We start from the raw sequence: 17,138 nt of genomic DNA on the forward strand, positions 1-17,138 counted from the left end.
TGGCTGAGGGCCACTAGCAGGGAGAGGGCATGAAGCTGAAGGGCGGGGCTGTCCTTGCACGGGAAAGAACCCTGGGCCCCTGCGCATACCTTCCTTGGATCTAGCCTGGAAGGGGTTTCAAAGCAGCATGGACCCGCATCACAGGCCAGATGGGTCATACACTTTCTGCTGCAAAACTTCATAAACCGGGCTCTGACTGTGCCACTGTTTTGTTGCTGGGTTCCCTTCCCTTCTGCCCAGCTCCCAGCCTGAACACAAGGGAATGCCTCTTGGGGTAACTGAGGCATCTGATTTCCTGTTAAGTGTTCATCTTGGATCTGATTTTATTTTATTATTATTTAATAAATTTATTTATAAATCATTTCCACTTTGATCCACTTAGGGATCAAAGGTATTAGTGCTGCGCTTGGCACATAAAAGGTGCAAGTATATGAGTTGCTTCATTGTACTCTTACCGCCTTTTAAAAATTACCTGAGGATTTTTAAGCATTTAAGCTTCTTCATCCTTCCCTGGAAGCAAACCATTGAAAACTGAAGTCCTCATTTGCACCTGTGACCTACTTTTGCCTCTTGGACTGAATGCCCAATGTACTGCAAATTCCCTTCTCCAAAGAAAGTCTACGGGGAAGAGAAGGGAGCCGTGTCCAGAGGCCCGTGACGAAGGCCTGCCGGGGCCTTCTCCTAACGGGCAGCTGGGGCGTGCCAGCACCGAGGGCCCAGGCCACGCAGCCCAGCGCAGCCGAGCGGGACGGCGCTGCCGCTCCCCTGTGCCCATAGCCACCCCTGTATCCAGACGAGATGGCCTGGCTCGGCACTAGTTTGCCCCAAATGGCCTGAGTGATGACCTGTAGTCTTACTCTTTTTTTTTTTTTTTTTTTTGCGGTACGCGGGCCTCTCACTGTTGCGGCCCCTCCCGCTGCGGAGCACAGGCTCCGGACGCGCAGGCTCAGCGGCCACGGCTCACGGGCCCAGCCACTCCACGGCACGTGGGATCCTCCCGGACCGGGGCACGAACCCGTGTCCCCTGCATCGGCAGGCGGACTCTCAACCACTGCGCCACCAGGGAAGCCCTGTAGTCTTACTCTTGAAGCTCAAGATTTTGGGTGAACTTCATGGAATGGCAGGTGGACTGACAATGTTCAAAGATGGATGGCATTTCAGGGAAGCCAGGAATCTGGAGAACTGCATGAAGGTCATCCTGCAGCTGACCCTTTGCGCCGGCTGCCACCCAGCAAGGCTCTCCCTTGATAGTCTCCGCCCAAGGAGTGAGTGCTGGACCGGCTTTCTGCTTTAAAGCCAGGAGCCTGACGTTTCATGCGCACGAAATGACATAATGGCAGTGGTTTCAAGGGCAGCAGTAGGAAAGCAAACGCTCAACTAGCACTTCCTCTGTGCGAGCCACTGCCCTGGAGGCTTTTATACATGAACTCATTTAAAACTCCTGAAGGTCTAGGAGATAGGTACTTTATTTTTCCTATTTTAAAGAAGAAACGGAGACACAGAGAGGTCAAGTCACTCGCCCAAGGCCACACAGGTGCTCAGTGGCCGAGATGAGACGAGCCCTCTGCAGTTGGCTCTGAGCCACCGCGTCCTGCTGCTGCTCACACGTGCTCAAGGCTGCTCGCCGCAGGATCGTTTCCTAGGTTCTGCTGTTAAAAATCAATCTAGGGGGCTTCCCTGGTGGCGCAGTGGTTGAGAGTCCGCCTGCCGATGCAGGGGACGCGGGTTCGTGCCCCGGTCCGGGAAGATCCCACGTGCCGCGGAGCGGCTGGGCCCGTGAGCCGTGGCCGCTGAGCCTGCGCGTCCGGAGCCTGTGCTCTGCAACGGGAGAGGCCACAACAGTGAGAGGCCCGCATACCGCAAAAAAAAAAAAAAAAAATTAAATATCTCTCACTAGTGATTGGTTAAATAAAGTATGGTATGTCCAGATACAGGAATTCCCTACAGCAGTGAAAAGAGGAGGAAATTCTTTATGTCCCAGCCTAGGGCAGTCTCTACAGACTATTGCCAGGTAAGAAAAGCAAAGCACACCTTGAGCACTGCGTGCTCCCTTCTGTGTGCAACGAACATCTAGATGCAGACTCTCTGAAGGAAACGAACAGGAGGGCCTTGGGGGAAAGCACCTGGGGGCCTGGGGATGAGGGAGGAGGGCGATTTATTTTTGAAAAAGGGTGTAAGCTCTTTTAAATCCTGCATTTTGTAGCCATGATGCATTTTACTTATTCAAAGAAAAAAAAAACAACCCCCAAAACCCACAAACCATAATTAAAAATAAAAGTTTCTTACTCTGGGTTACTCTGATTCTCTCGTCTTTTTTTGGAGAGACCCAGTGACAAATCCCACTTAAGAAACAGAGACCCTTGGGGGCTGATTTGTGCAGAAGCAGCCTTTCCCAGGGATCGTGGTGACAGCATTTGCTGCTTTGAGACGAAAACATCGAGTGGGCTGGCTGGCTCAGTGGCTGCTGCTCCAGGGATGCCTGTGCGGGGCCTGCGGCTGCAGTGTGCTCTAGGGGAGGGCAGGCTGGGCCGGCTCGGCTCCACCACCACCCTCACCACCCCCCACCCCACCCCGCGGCGTCCCAGGAGTGAAAGGGCCTCTCCGTGCTCCCTCTGCCTTCCTGGTTAAAGCTGCAGGGAAGGAAGTTTCAGGGTCGTGCTCAGGCGCCACAAGGAATCCCACAAATGCCGGGAACCGCTAGGAGAGCTGAAAAGGCAGCGCAGGCGCGGAGGTGACGCAGGGAGGCGCAGCTTCCGGGGAGCTCACGAGAAGCCGTCCTACCTCGCTACAGCCTTCCCCCCGCCCCGCCCTCCGAGGCCGCTCTTGGGGGCGCTGCGTCTCAGCCTGCCTCTCGCTGCCCTGGAAGCCCACCTCCTCTCAATGAAGAGCCGCCCACGGGGCGGCAGCTGGGCATCCCGGGGCCCAGTGCCGCCACGGGGGCAGGTGACGGAGGGCACCTCAAAGGAGCAAGGAGGCCCCCTTCTGTCCCGATCTCCATACTTTTTTTCTTATCATAACGGGCCTTAAGGCGGCAACAGGAACCCTATTCTACATAAAGAAAAGACAAAACTCCTCCGTAATCTACTTTCCTCCTGTTATTTTAAAAGAAAAACAGAAGGCCTCTAAGTCGGGGCTTCTACTATTTTCGCTTTTTTTCAAAGGTTCCGCACGTGCCCCGTCCTCAGCCATCGATGAACGTTCGCACCCGCAGAGCTCTCCACCTGGAATGTTCTCCGCCCTGACCCCTTCGCCCTTCACGGCCCAGCCACCTCCTGGGGCGCCCTCAGCACCACGGGCCTCCCCACCGGCCTGCGCCCACATGTACTAGATGACAGACAAACGTTAAGGTAGGTTGCGTCTGATTCCAGAAACCTGACTTTTCTGATCTTAGGACAGACAACTCCTTTATCGTGGCACTCTTGGTAACACCGAAATGCCATCGTACAGGGCACGACCAAGAAAGAGAGAAAGGAATGCGCACTTGGTTCTTCTGGCCGCCAAGTTCATGGCCGGTGAGTGGGGGGCGGAGGCTGAGCCCCAGGACTAATGATGAGCAGAGCAGCCACCTGCTCGGGAGGGGTCGCTTCCTAGCTCACACGTGGCTTTCCAGAATTCTCTTTTGTTTTTGATCTGTTGCCTACGGCCATGTATACATCAGTTATGTATATACAAATCTTTTCAGGTATTCAAAATAAATGACGAGTTAGAAGAGTTCTTTTCAGACAGCACCAATAGTTACTTTCACTGACGTATTTCCATGAAAGAGAAGAAAAAAAAAGAAAGGAAAAAAAAAAATCAACTCAGTTCTAGTCTAGGGCACTGAACAAAGCGTTCTGCCTCCTTTAGATGGTGCCACGGAATTCTCTGGGGGTTCGACCAGCCCTTCCTCTTCTTATTAATGTGCTATGCAAATGCCCCACCCTGACTTAGTCACCAAAACTGAGGAACTGATTGCTTATTCAAGGAAGCCGAGTTTAAAGCACTAAAGCCGTGGACGTGTTCTCCTGGTCATTTCATGGGTACCGAGCAAGAGCCGCACATTAAAAAGGAAGGTTGGCCTGTCCCTAACTGGGAGCTGTGGCTCTGGGACTCTCTGGCTGCGTAAGGCCATGTGCAGCATACAGCCCCATGGTGCTCATGTCAGGGAGGGGGCACACGTGGGACCACCCACGTTAGAGAGGGACGCAGCTGCTATCTTCTCAAGAGGGAACTGGCGGTCGGCTGGGTGAGAACAGTGACGAGGAGCCATGGAATTCTCCACAGCCGGAGAAGATTCCGGAACCCGCAGTTCCTGCCTGACACGCTGGGAAAAAGCTGGGTATTTTATAATTAATCCGAGGAGACTGGGCCATCCTTTCGTCGGTATGGCTTGCAATAATCCATCTGGGCGCGGAAGCTTGTGAGCTACAGTAACGAAGTGCTCCCAGAGTAAAAAGTTACAAAGCTGAGCGCATGGGCAACTCCTGTCAATTCTCCATAAGGTGATGAGTGACTGAGTCGCATTTAGAAAAATCTGTTCCTTCCCCTTTCTTTCTCCCCGTTTTGGAGTTGTCTCTTGTCTCCTTCTTTCCCTTGGGGCAAAAAGATTAATCACACCAAGGAACCATGAATATGAAATGAGCTTTAAGGAATGAAAAGGAAAAAAAAAATCCAATTGTAGATCACATCTAACTAGGTACCTCCGTACTACCTACACGGATACACACACGTACACCTTCACTACATCTCAAGGTTTTCTTCTTTAAAAGAGAAACACCCTCCTAACTGATAAGCAATGACCACAGGCCACACTCAGAGAAAACAAGCCTTACTTGGTCCCTCCTTTCTCCTTCTCTGAGCGCTTCCTCTGCTTCTCCTGAGCACTGCTACTGCTACGCAGGGCGAGGGTAGCTGATGCGTGATAGCTGGGATGGGAGACAAACAAATGCGAGACTCGGAGAACCAATCCCAAAGGACTACCTGCACCTGTCTTGCCATATTATTAACGACAACCCAAGACACTGGGGACTTTGAAAGAAGCCAACAGAAACATGTGTATAGAGGGACTTCCCTGGTGGTGCAGTGGTTAAGAATCCGCCTGCCAATGCAGGGGACACGGGTTTGAGCCCTGGTCCGGGAAGATCGCACATGCTGCGGAGCAAGTAAGCCCGCGAGCCTAGAGCCCGCGCTCCGCAACAAGAGAAGCCACCGCAATGAGAAGCCCTGGCACCGCAACGAAGAGCTCGCCGCAAGTAGAGAAAGCCCGCGCGCAGCAACGGACAGCCAACGCAGCCAAAAATAAATAAATTGATATTAAAAAAAATGTGAAACCAGACCACCAGGAAATACAGGAACAGGTAACTGATCTGAAGTTCTGTCCTTTAAAAACCGGTTTTGTTTTTTTTTAAGTTACTCATATGACCGGCATGGAACCCTCCGTTCTCCTCCTCAAGGCCTCAGCAGCGCAGGTCACTCACTGAAAGTGGCATCAGTTCTCCTCAGTGTCCAAGGCCATCACCCCACGTCTCGAATCATCAAAGGAACGTTCAGAAATGGTTACAACCACCAGGAGGAAAAAGTGATGAGGCACTGGAAACTTCAGTTTCTCTCTCCTTTATCATGAACCTGATCGGCAAGTTTGACACAGAAATCATTAAGGAAAATGGAGATGCTGAGGGCAACAGGGCTGGGCAGAAAGAGGCAGACAGGAATTCTTAGCGAGGAAAACAGAGTCCCGTGTCAGCAGTTTGCTGTTTAGTTGAGTGAGGCCCTCCACCCCCGGGGCACCTCATCGCCATGGAAACTAAGCACAGAGCCCTGCATTAGACCCACACGATCTCCGCTCAGACCGAGGCTGTGGACAGAAGGTGGGTCTTCCAAAGTCCTTCCACACCTGGGAGGCTGAACCGATGGCCGGGCCAGTTCAGCAGCCTGGATTCTCAGACACTGAGTGTTTCTCACCAATATTCAGGAACAGACCAACCCAGGGTCCGAATTACCTTCCTGCAGCCACGTGCTGCCACCACGCTGAGCTGCCCTGGGCAGAGGCCTCATGGAGCCCCAAGGACAGAGCATCTTTCTGGGTCTGGGGGCCTCTTGGAAGGATTCCGTGGTAGCCACGGCGAGAGCAGGGAATCAGAATCCTGGAGAAATCCTAGGCCAGAGGCGTTGCTCCCCTGTCTTTTGGGGGGCAATGCTGAATGCTTCCTCCGAGACACTGTTTTTTTCGGCCACACTGCGCGGCATGCGGGATCCTAGCTCCCCGCCTGCGCCCCCTGCGTTGGAAGCGCGGAGTCTTAACCGCTGAACTGCCAGGGAAGTCCAGACACTGATTTTCTAGGCTGTCAAAGATCCCGGCGTCTCCAATAGTCACTCATCCCACTGATTTACCAACACTCGTCATCATAAGAGAATTCTGTTTTTCAAATCTGAATTCCACATACCGAAAGGCACGGCTACTTTAATTTTTAGAAACACTCCTGAACGGATAACGCTGATAGTAAAGAAATTTCAAACAAGGAAAGCTGCCACCCACAGTCTTGCCGCTATGTGATCATCTGTCTTTTCATTCTGACAAGCACTTTCTAGTCTCTCCTGATCCAGAGAAACATTTTCGCTTAGCTACCATCGTGACTTAAAAAAAAAAATTTCTATTTTCCTAGAACGTAAGAAATAAGTTTTCCACCTTTCTCCACAATCACCATAGTTATTACTTCTACGGATGGCTTCCCAACTGCTGACTCACAACAGGCGCGTCGAGTGAGAGGCCGGCCATCCACCTCCCGTCTTGCGGAGATGACACGGAGAGGCCTGCCTGGGCCTCTTCACAGAAAGCAGGGGAAAGTTCTGCAGCACTCACTTGTACCCAGGGGCTCACTGCCTCCTGCCTCCCTCCCTCCTTCAATCTGCAGGCTCCCCAAGAGTTTAGATCTCCTTATTTTATAAAGTAATTTGATCTCTTACAAACATCACTTACGTCCCTGTCCCTCCGAGGAGCCCTGTGAGCTGTTCCCAGGTTGGAAACGTGGCTGTCATAGGAATGTTGCAGCACAGCAGCGAGTGTTTGCTATACAATAGAAAGCCAAGAGCCATTCTTTAAGGATTTGTTCCGACACGGGGAAGGTTCTGGCATCCATCGCAGCCGACCTGGGACTGCAGGCGATTTCTCCTTTTATTTAGGAACGAGGGGTTTTGATCTAAAAACCGTTAGTCACATTCTGCCAAGTTGGGTCCTGACTCCGATGGGGCAGCGGGTACTCGGAGAGTTTAACAGGGGCCAGCTTTCCATTAGAGCAAGAGGCAAGGAGAATTTTCCATGCAAACGTCTGCAAAACTGTAGCACAAACAACTGCGTCCATTATTTTCTCTAATGTGTTTTGAATGGGCGCCAGTGCTGTGTAAGTTCTCCAGTACCTGCTAATGAAATTGGCCAACGCAGAAAGGCAGGGAGAAGGAAGTACACCTGATCCTTCTCAGAGGGCCAACCACTCCATTTAGAGGCCCAGCCAAGAGAACCAAGAGCTTGGGCTAGATACAGCCTTCCACCCCTCAAGACGGAACACCCCGAACACAAGAGAACGTCAGCCGGGAGCTTAGCGGCGCCCGGCACTGGCTGCATCTGTGTGCGGGTTTGGAGTTCCGAGGCGGCGGAGGCCGCTGCCGCCCAGCTGTTCCCCTCACGACACGTGTTTTCCCTCGTCAAACTTCCAGCAGGCTGGCGGGCTCCACGCTCCTCACTTAGCTTTGTTTGTGTTTTCAATGCATCAATGGGATGTGGAGACTAATCAACATGTTTAGAAAAATAAAGAAAGAAAAAAAGAGGAACAGCTCACGATGCTGGCTGCTCCTGGGAGCTGGGTGGGAAAAGCCTGGCACAGGCGGGCACACAGGAAGGACAAGGAGGGGGTCCAGGAATCAGGGGTGTGGGCCAGCCCGGGCTGCCGTGTCCAGGAGTCCGCGTGGCGGAGATGTGACCTCAAAGACCAGGCCTCGGGGCTCTCAGATGCTGCCGGAAGCAGCCCCAGCTCCTGGGCCCGGGCTCCAGGCCCTCCACCACCTGCTCCCAGGCTGGACCCCAACCTCAGTCCCGCTCTCCTGAGTGTCACGCCCTGAACTGCAATGCCCGTTCCTTGTCCCCTGTCCCCTGCTATGAGACTGGAAGCCCCCTGAGCACAGAATCCGTCTCTGACTCGGACCTCAGCCCCCAGCCCCGAACACAGGGCCTCACACCTAGGAGCCGACGGACTGATGAAAGCGCGCGGCGAGGAACAAGAAAACGCTGGAGGAACCTGAACTCGGCCGTCGACTCTCTCCTTCTCCGTTAGAAACTACGACCTCGACGAATCCAGTTTGCCTAGAGGGTACCATGTTTTCAGCTCACCGGATCCAGAACGAGGGATCCTTCAAGTCTCCCCAGTACAGACCAGAGGAAAACACAAAAGGCAGGGAAATGTTTCATTCAAAACACCGGACATGGCTAGTTACCTGAGCTCACGCAGCCCTGCTGCAGGGGGTCCTGGAGTGACGTCATGGAGTGCAGGACTAAACGAGAGAAATGGGTACAGTTAAATGAGGAAACAAACTTGGGGGGGGGTTAGAGCTTCCTAATACCCGGAGCACAGCAATAAGGGCCCCAAAGGCCCAAGGGAGGGCACCCACTCCTTCCGGGGAGGGCCAGAACGGGGCGGGGGGTGGGCGTCCACGCTGGCAGGCGAGGCGCTGCCGGTAGAAAGCTGGCCACTGGCTGGCGAGCCAGCGGAGGCCGTCACCCACGAGACCCTTCGTTCTGCTCCTCTGGCTGATTTCCTTTCCTGCTGCCCTGATTTAGCTACTTGACTCTTACCTATATTTATGTATAAACAGCATTTTCCTAATTGGTAACGCATTTTCTGCTGCTTATAAAATTAGCTAGGCACAATCTTCTCTCTCCCAAAAACTGAGTCAGTCCCATGGCAACAGGTGGTAGAGGAAGGGGGGTGGCTCTCAGGCAGCAGCTGACAGCGTGGCGGGTGGTCTCCCCGCACAGGCTCCCCTCCCCCACCGCCTGCAGCAGCCCAGGGCGGGGCTGCCCTTACCTGGCCCTTGCTGCTGTCCTTGGACAGGCAGGACGCCCTGGCCCAGCTCGCCGTTCAGCCAGAGCTGCATCCGGATGAAGGGTTCGCGGCCTTTCTGGGTCAGCTTGCTCCACGGCTTCGGTCGGGACAGCATGTCGCTGACGCTGCCCTGGGACAGGCCCAGCACCTGGAATGGCGACCAAAGACACACAGCATCAGCACCCCGGGTTCGGTGTGAGGCCGCAGAATGTTAGTGGTACACGCGTGGCCACGCGGAGGCGTGGTCGGGATGGGTGGCACGTGGGGAGCGCTCCTGGGGCCGAGCACGGAACCGGCCCCTGGGGGTGGGTGGCAACAGCCTGGGGTGGGGGATAAGCTTTTCAAGGTCACCAGTGGGCTCATGCCCTGACACGGGGAGCCACGGCCACAGTCCCAGCTTTCAGCTCCCAGGGAGAGGAGGGTGGGCAAACGGAGGGGAGGGGCTCCCTCCAGGGTCTCGATCCTGCCAAGCCTGCAGGGTTGTCGTCCTGACAGCCCGAGGAGGAAGCACTGAAACTCTGTTGCTCTTTGCCTGGTGGCGCCAGCAAAGGCCGAGGTGCTGGGGGCCAAGGACCCCTTTAGAGCAGGAGCGACGGATGCTGGCGGGACGCGGGCGCCCGTCTCCTTTGCCGGCGCCGGGCCAGCCTGGCATTTAGAAAGGTCTGCTCTCTCTGATCACATCCTGCTCGATGGTAGGGGCCCAGAGGTGAGCTGGTGGCAACCAAGGAGCCAGCCTGGGAGTGAAGCTCACTGCAGACGATCGACAAGTTGCACGTACATCCCCGACTTTGTTACGCTCGCATATGGCCATACATATGTATGGGCACAAACACCCCCCACAGGACACAGATGCAGCCCAGAGATATTTAGGGGCCGCATCCGATCACTCTTTGAAAAGTTCTCAAGTTCCAGAATAAACTGCACTCACGGGCCAAACAAGTTCAATGCTATTAAGTCTCTGCTAAATTTAAGGCATGAGCACAAATGTCTATTTAAATGTTCTCAAATGATATTTTTACAACGCTGAACTAGAAATTTCAAGGGACTTTCAATTCTCATCCTCATTTCTATTCACCCCGTCACCTTTTGCGAAGTTGGGACAAAGAGCTCACAACCGTGTTTCGAGGATTCACAGCACAGTACGTGGCAAACACTGAACTCGAGGCAGGACCTGGGAAGGCGGGTAGGAAGGTGCGGGGCAGGCCCCTGCTGACCCAGCCACGTGGCCCTTGGGGAGGCCGTCTTTTGTTTTTTTTGCTGCATCGGGTCTTCGTTGCTGCACGAGGGCTTTCTCTAGTTGCGGCGAGCGGGGGCTACTCTTCGTGGCGGTGCGCTGGCTTCTCATTGCAGCAGCTTCTCTTGTTGTGGAGCGCGGGCTCTAGGCGCGGAGGCTTCAGTAGTTGTGTCTCGCGGGCTCTAGAGTGCAGGTTCAGCAGTTGTGGCGCACGGGCTTAGCTGCCCCGCGGCATGTGGGATCTTCCCGGACCAGGGCTCGAACCCGTGTCCCCTGCACTGGCAGGCGGACTCTCAACCACTGCGCCACCAGGGAAGTCCCGGGGAGGCTGTCTTTTAGGGGACTGGAGCGCTTCTCATTATGCTCAGCAATTCATTGTTTAATCTAAGACTATCCCGGGGTATTACGTTTATCTTATATTCTGCAGGCCTGGTAAATCCCCATTATCCAGAATCTCAGTGACCAGGAAGTGCCAAGAACAGAAAGGGTCTGGTAGCCCATCCACAAACCATGGCCTTTCGTGAGCCAGGGAAGGCCGATGTGGAAACAAGGGTCTTCGAGGCCAGTCCTGGGCACAGCCTGGGCTCTGTGCAGCTCTGCCCGTACCACCTCTAGCTGTGCATCCCTGGGCAGGTTGCTTCACCCCTCTGGTGCCCCAAGCACGTTCTGAATTATGAGAGAGGTACAACTACGCTTTACGTTGCCATTTCTATCGAGTGCCTTCTGGTTCTCTGCACGCTGGCCGTCTCTCTCTGTGATCAGATCAGATCCTTTTGGCCGAAACAGCCTACAGAGGCGCCTCTGGGCTCCACTTGGCTGGGGGGACAGAACTCGATTCAGTCACCTGCTAGCTTGGGGCACATAGTTAACTTCCCTGAGCCTCGGTTTCCTCATCTGTCAAATGGCGACTTTGCCACCCCCTCACAGTGTGAGACAAGAGGTCTAAAGGACCATGGAGGGTGAGAGGGCCTCACCCAGAACCTGGCCCCCAACGGGGATGCCGCAAATGGAGCGTTCACCGGCCAGCCTCCCCGGAAGTTTGGGAGTGGACGAGCCACAATGCTCCTTGGTTAACTAAGTGGGTGACGGCCACACCCTCCAGACAGATACGCAGTCCTAAGCAGTGAAGGGAGATGGGAAGACCCAGGCTCCCACATCGAGTCCCTTACCTTCTCCCCGAAGATCCTCTGACAGATGCCGTTCTTGGCCAGCTTCTCCTTCACCTGCCGGGTGAGCTCGATGGTGTCCACCTCCTGGTACATGTAGATCTCGTACTGCTCAGGGGTCAGCGGAGGGACCGAGGGCTTGGTGGGCTTCGACAGGGGCACGATGGGGGAGGAGGGCAGAGGGCTGTTCTGGGGTGTCTCGCTGCGGCTGGCTCCGGTGAGGCTCAGCTCTGAGCTCTGGGAGTACGGCGACTCGGCGCTGGGCCAGTCCTTCCAGTACTCTGACGAGGAGGGGCCCTGGAGCTGGCCGCGCTCGGCCCGCGCCTGCCCGCCACTGCCGCCGCCGCCTTTTTCTTTCCCGCCGCTGGCTTCTTCAGCCTTGGGGTCTTCGGGGGGAGCGCTGCTCTTCCTCTCGGGCTGGACGGCGCTCCACCAGTGGTCTTTCCACACGCCGCTGCGGCCCAGCTCGCTCTTCACGTGTCTGAGGACCCCCTGTGCGGAGTCGGCCGCCCCCGGGAGGTCTGGCCCGGGCACGTCCTGGGACTCCTTCTTCAGGACCGGGGGGTTGGGCAGAGCGGGGGCGCTGGAGTCGGGAGCCGAGGGGGGCTTCTTCAGGGAGACGGCTAATGGAGAGTAACCGGACACTGACGACATGGGCGAGGGGGGCATTAGCTTGGGGGTCAGGATGGCGATGTCTGTCTGGGACAGCGGCGCTGGCTTTAAGGCGGGGTCGAGGGCGGCCTGCTGGGCCTCCATCTCGCGGCGGGCCTGCTGCAGGATGGAGCGGATGGCGTCGTCGGAGTTCCCGCTGCTGGACGCCGAGGAAGGCTGGGCCGGCTCTGCTGCGGAGCAAACACAGAGGTGAGACGGTGGCGGCACCGCCCCGTGCTTTTTCACTCCACTTCATCCTGACCCGACCTGCCACCGCATGCAGGTTACTGGGGAGAACCTCACGGCTCTGTTTTTCCAACGTTTCCCCCGTCGTGAAACGTTCACGCACCCTGTCCGAGCAGTGATAGAGGGGCCAACGCGCCTGCTGTGCGACCACACGGCCTCCGCGACACACCAGCCGAAGGGGTAAGTTATGATCACGAGTGTGATGGGGGGCGGGGCCGGGGGGGTTACGTGTGCAAATGCTCTGTGACTCTCTTTCCGGGATCACTTTAGACTTAACATTCTCATGTGCTATATCCCAAAATTCCAGTGGTTTTGTTAGCTCAGATCCCCTTCCGGGTGGGTGACTACGGTGTGGCCACCAAGGGGGAGGGGGAGGGGGAGGGCCAGTGTGTGTGTGGGGCAGTGGGCAGGCCCTAGCTCAGGAACCCAGGGGAGTGACCAGGTGGTGGCAGGTGCTAAGCGGTCACAGCTGCCTGCAGCCAGGCCTGGTGGGGCCTCGCGGCCACGTCTGTGGCGGAAGGACTCCACAGAGCAGGGGCTTCGTGGGCACAGGGCAGGGGTGTGTCTGTATTGAGCCCCGGGTAGAGCACTCAGGTTTCCTCTCCAGCGGAAGGTCTGAGCTGAATCTACAGCCTGGCGCGCCTCTCAAGCAAAGTTCAGCCGCAGGAAAGCTGAAATGTGGGTGTTCTCTTACACAAGGCAGCTCTCAGGGGGCTATGAGGGCCGATTCCTGAAGCCGACTGACTGCAGAGGTGGGGCCATCCACCCTTTAACACTTCCTGCTCCTCTCTGGCAACGTCTCTTCCATAAAGCAGCTGTGGTCAGTATATATCCAAGTAGCAAAAGCCTGTGTTGCATTTAAAAAAGGGAATCTGGGGGCTTCCCTGGTGGCGCAGTGGTTTAGAGTCCGCCTGCCAATGCAGGGGACGTGGGTTCGTGCCCCGGTCCGGGAAGATCCCACGTGCCGCGGAGCAGCTGGGCCCGTGAGCCATGGCCACTGAGGCTGCGTGTCCGGAACCTGTGCCCCGCCGCAACGGGAGAGGCCACAACAGTGAGAGGCCCGTGTACCGCAAAAAAAAAAGGGAATCTGATACAAAGTACTTGCTAATTTAAGTCATGGAGATTCTAGGCCAGGGGTACATTCTTGAGTCAATGCTAGGGAATGACCTAGAATGGTAACTATTAGCAAAATAGACATCACACAGACCTGCTCCCCTCTGTGCTTGCCTAAAGGCTTGAAAACATACATTCTATTTTTTTTTTTTTTTAACAAAGTTAATTACTGCCGACCAGAACGCTCATGACAATTCTTTCAACTAAGTGTGGAGAACAGCGGTCGAAGGCCTGGACTCCGTACCGGTTTTCTGTACTTGCAGCTCCCTTTTGGCCTGTTCCAGGATGGACTTGATTGCTTCATCGGACCCGGTCTCTGAGGCTCGGATCCGGGTGGTGATGTTACCTGCAGGGAGAAGCCACACCAACGACATCAGACCCACACCTGGAACAAGACTCAGGGCTGCACAAAGACGTCATTCTGATAACCAGCGGCCGAGCGGAGGCCGGTGACGACACGGAGGCAGGCGTGGCCTCCCGTTTACCTGTACCTGCTGTGCATGCAACTCCACAGCAGGTACCGCGGCCCCGGGGCAGGAAGGGCTTCCCACTGACTCCACCGAGTCAGACAGTACTCGGCCAGTGGGACAAGCTCTCACATTATCCAAGCTGGACGTCACCCGTGGGGTGGGACCAGGGAGAGCGAATCATTTAATCCGGTATGAGAAAAAAGATGAAGGATTAAAAGGCAACGCTTTGTTTGTGAGTCATTTAAAAACAACTCCAGCAGCTGCTCTGGCTTGGGACTACGTTCAAGGCTTTGTACGTGTCCTTGAGGACACTATTCCAGAGCGGAAAAATGGGCAGAGAGGGCAAGGGGTGGAGGCTGATTCTCTCGCTATCGTTTGCTCGTACAAGGTGAAGAGGCTGAAGGCTTAAGTTAACATTTTCGGGTCTCTTATCACATACTATCTTTTTAAAATTTATGAACAAGGAGAGAGGCCTGCGGACATGCCTAAAGGACAAGAATCCCGTCTTTCGGTCACATGGTGATGCTCCGCCGCGCAGCCGCGTGCACAGATGCGCTGAAGCTACTACGGCCCGGGGGCTGGCCCGGTTCTTCCCGGAAGCCGTCCACGCGTTTGAATCGGTCACTCCCTCACTCAGTGTGAACCGCCACATTGAACCATTTAAAAACAGGCAAGCCACCGGGACAAAACCCCATCGAAGCTGCGACTCCGAGGAGTGCCACGGGGGCTGGCGAGCAGGTTCCATCTGGGATCTGTCCCCTCTGTCATGCCCTCGACACATTTCAGAGTTCAGGGAAGGTACAAGGAAGCAGCAGTATCTCATCTGACTCAGTCACCTGATTCTTCTCAGAGCAACAAATTACTCTTTCACCTGCTTCTTGGGAAATGGGGAAAGGCGTAATTTGAATGTAAGAGGGGGGCGGGTGTGGGACTCGCGTTTTGGGGCTCATCTTAGTGGTGCCGCCCCCTCCTGTGCTCGGTAGAGCGCGGGCAGCGCAGGGGGAAGGGGCCGTGCGTACTTGAACCCGTGCTTTGTTTTATACTTACTAGCTCTGTTTTTCCATCAGGTTCCAGGCCAGAATCACACTGTACAGTTTTAACCCAAATACACAGCTAAGGACATGCTGCTTCCTAGGTTACTAACTGCAAAGAAAAACACCTGCCTGCGACATACCTTCAGACCCATTTCTTCGTTTCGGTACCTCCTGAAATAGTCTGTTCAGGCTCTGGCCTGGATTCTCTGTTGAAAAACAAGTGTGGTAAGAACAAAACAATCAGGGGGATGGTGCTGTTGACGTTATGGGCTGCGTGATATGAAATCTGAGCCGCTGTCACTACAGAGAGGGCTCAGGGCTGCCTGTGCCACTTGGGAGTCACGAGAAACTTTGGAGAGGCCCTTCCCTGGCTGACCGGCTCACAGAGGCCACGGCTCTGCCACCAAAGGGGATCAGATGGACCTAGGTGGCGGCCTGCGGCACCAGCGCCACGGGGGTCAAACGGAGGGAGCAGGGCCGCCAAGCGGATCGCCCACCAGCCCCGGAACAAAGCTCGCATAAATCATGCAGAGACAGTCAATTTCGGCTAACATCGCCGTGAGAGCCTCGGTGCCCTTCATGCGCATGGACGCCGTTTGAAGCGTCTCCCTTCTCCGAGTCTACATCTCCAGTGCGTCTGAGAAGAGCCCCTTCCTCTATCGCTGCTGACTTAGCAGAAGGATCCCCTGTCGTTAAAGAGGGAAGGAGTTCTGGCAGTTAGGGACTGGACGGACTTTTTATCTTTTTATGGGCGGGGGGGGGGGGTAGGAAGCGTGTTTTAATGCAACGTTCATGTATTTTACTCAAGGCAGGCATGTTTCGCCGGTAACGCTAGACAGATCGCCAGCTGGACGTAAACACGGGGACTGTGACCCTGGGCCTCGCTCCCGCTGGTGCGGAGGGAGGAGGGGGGCGCACGTGGTCGGCTTGCCCTCCGCGTGGACCCAGCGTTGCGTGAGGACCGCCCCCGGCCAATGCTGCTGCTCTAGGGCCGGGTGGTACCCACGGGCCCCTCCCCACGTGAGGCCGGCACCTAAGGCCGGAAGGATCGCTGGACACGAAACGCATCAGAACGTCGAGCGTGAGGTAATTCCCTCCGACTCAGTACGTGGTACTGAAATAGCGAGTCTACTACGTGTGAGGTGCTGAACGATTTTCAGAGGCCAGACCCCCCCCCCCCCCCACCAAGTCTAACAGCCTTAGCTCATGCCCCTCGGCCCTGAGCTCCGGCAATGGCAGGACTGAGAGCTGTACCTGATGTGTGATGCACAACAGATGTCTCATCTCACACACACACACACACACACACACACACGCACACCTCTCCATGACGGGCTCACGCATGGGCACCAACCCATGAGTCTCTCACCTCTTTGTCTGCCTTGGATGCTGCGAAGAGCCAGGATGTTCTGCTCGTCCGAGAGGAACTGCTTCATCTTGTGAAACGGCTCCTTGCCGCGCACCGTCAGTTTATTCCACGGCTTGGGCCGGGCCAGAATCTCGCTCACGGACCCTTGGGACAGTCCCAGGACGTAGTGTCCAAAAATGCGCTGCCCGATGTTGTGCTTGATGAGCTGCTCTTTCACCTGCCGGGCGATTTCTGCAGTGTCCATCTCCTCGCCCTCGGAGACGCTCCCAGCACTTTCTGACTGGCTGGGAGACGGGGCCATGCCATTTACATCTGGGCTTTGTTGTAATGGACTTTGGGAAGATATGGAGTTTGTGCTGTATGGACCTGTTGAAAAAATCATGCTTGTGCTTCCTGCTTCCTGCATGGCCTTGGAGTAGAAGGACTGCATTAGCTGTCGTTGGAGGAGAGAGTTTAGTGCAAATTTTCCCGTAGAAGCCAGGGGCAGGCTGGGGCTTGCCAGGGATGAGCTGAAAAAGTCTTGCGTTAACCCCGCTGGTGAGAACTGGTGTGTACCATTAGTATTGGAAGCCTGCTCCCCCGTGTTGCGGGGCAACTGAGAAGGAGGGGAGGCCGGCAAAGGTCCAGGACGCCGACTCTCAGGCTGGTCTTTCCCTTTTCTCCTGGCTGACCCTACAAGGAAGGGCAAACATAATGCATTATGGGGGATTCAAAAGGGAAAAAAAACCAAGACCAGGATGCAAAGTTTGCCCCGCAAAAGGGAAAAAAAAAAAGTGCAGATTTT

The 17,138-nt window shown here is 55.3% G+C and overlaps 1 protein-coding gene across 7 annotated transcripts in view; it reads right to left on the reverse strand.

The window, feature by feature from the left end:
- Positions 1 to 17,138, reverse strand: part of CUX1 (cut like homeobox 1) — a 371,395-nt gene that overhangs the window by 51,768 nt on the left and 302,489 nt on the right. For 2 of the 7 annotated variants that reach the window (XM_060032294.1, XM_060032293.1), the window contains exons 15-20: positions 16,355 to 17,026; positions 15,126 to 15,191; positions 13,726 to 13,827; positions 11,475 to 12,313; positions 9,054 to 9,219; positions 8,464 to 8,520 (exon numbers count right to left, since the gene is read on the reverse strand). The exons of 4 other annotated variants lie outside the window; for them this stretch is intronic. In XM_060032294.1, the coding sequence (XP_059888277.1) occupies positions 8,464 to 8,520; positions 9,054 to 9,219; positions 11,475 to 12,313; positions 13,726 to 13,827; positions 15,126 to 15,191; positions 16,355 to 17,026 (1,902 nt within the window). The remainder of the gene's footprint in view (positions 1 to 8,463; positions 8,521 to 9,053; positions 9,220 to 11,474; positions 12,314 to 13,725; positions 13,828 to 15,125; positions 15,192 to 16,354; positions 17,027 to 17,138) is intronic. One more of the 7 variants, XM_060032295.1, reaches the window with a different exon arrangement.

The sequence above is a fragment of the Delphinus delphis genome, chromosome 15 (assembly GCF_949987515.2).
Source record: "Delphinus delphis chromosome 15, mDelDel1.2, whole genome shotgun sequence".
NCBI lineage: Eukaryota > Metazoa > Chordata > Mammalia > Artiodactyla > Delphinidae > Delphinus > Delphinus delphis.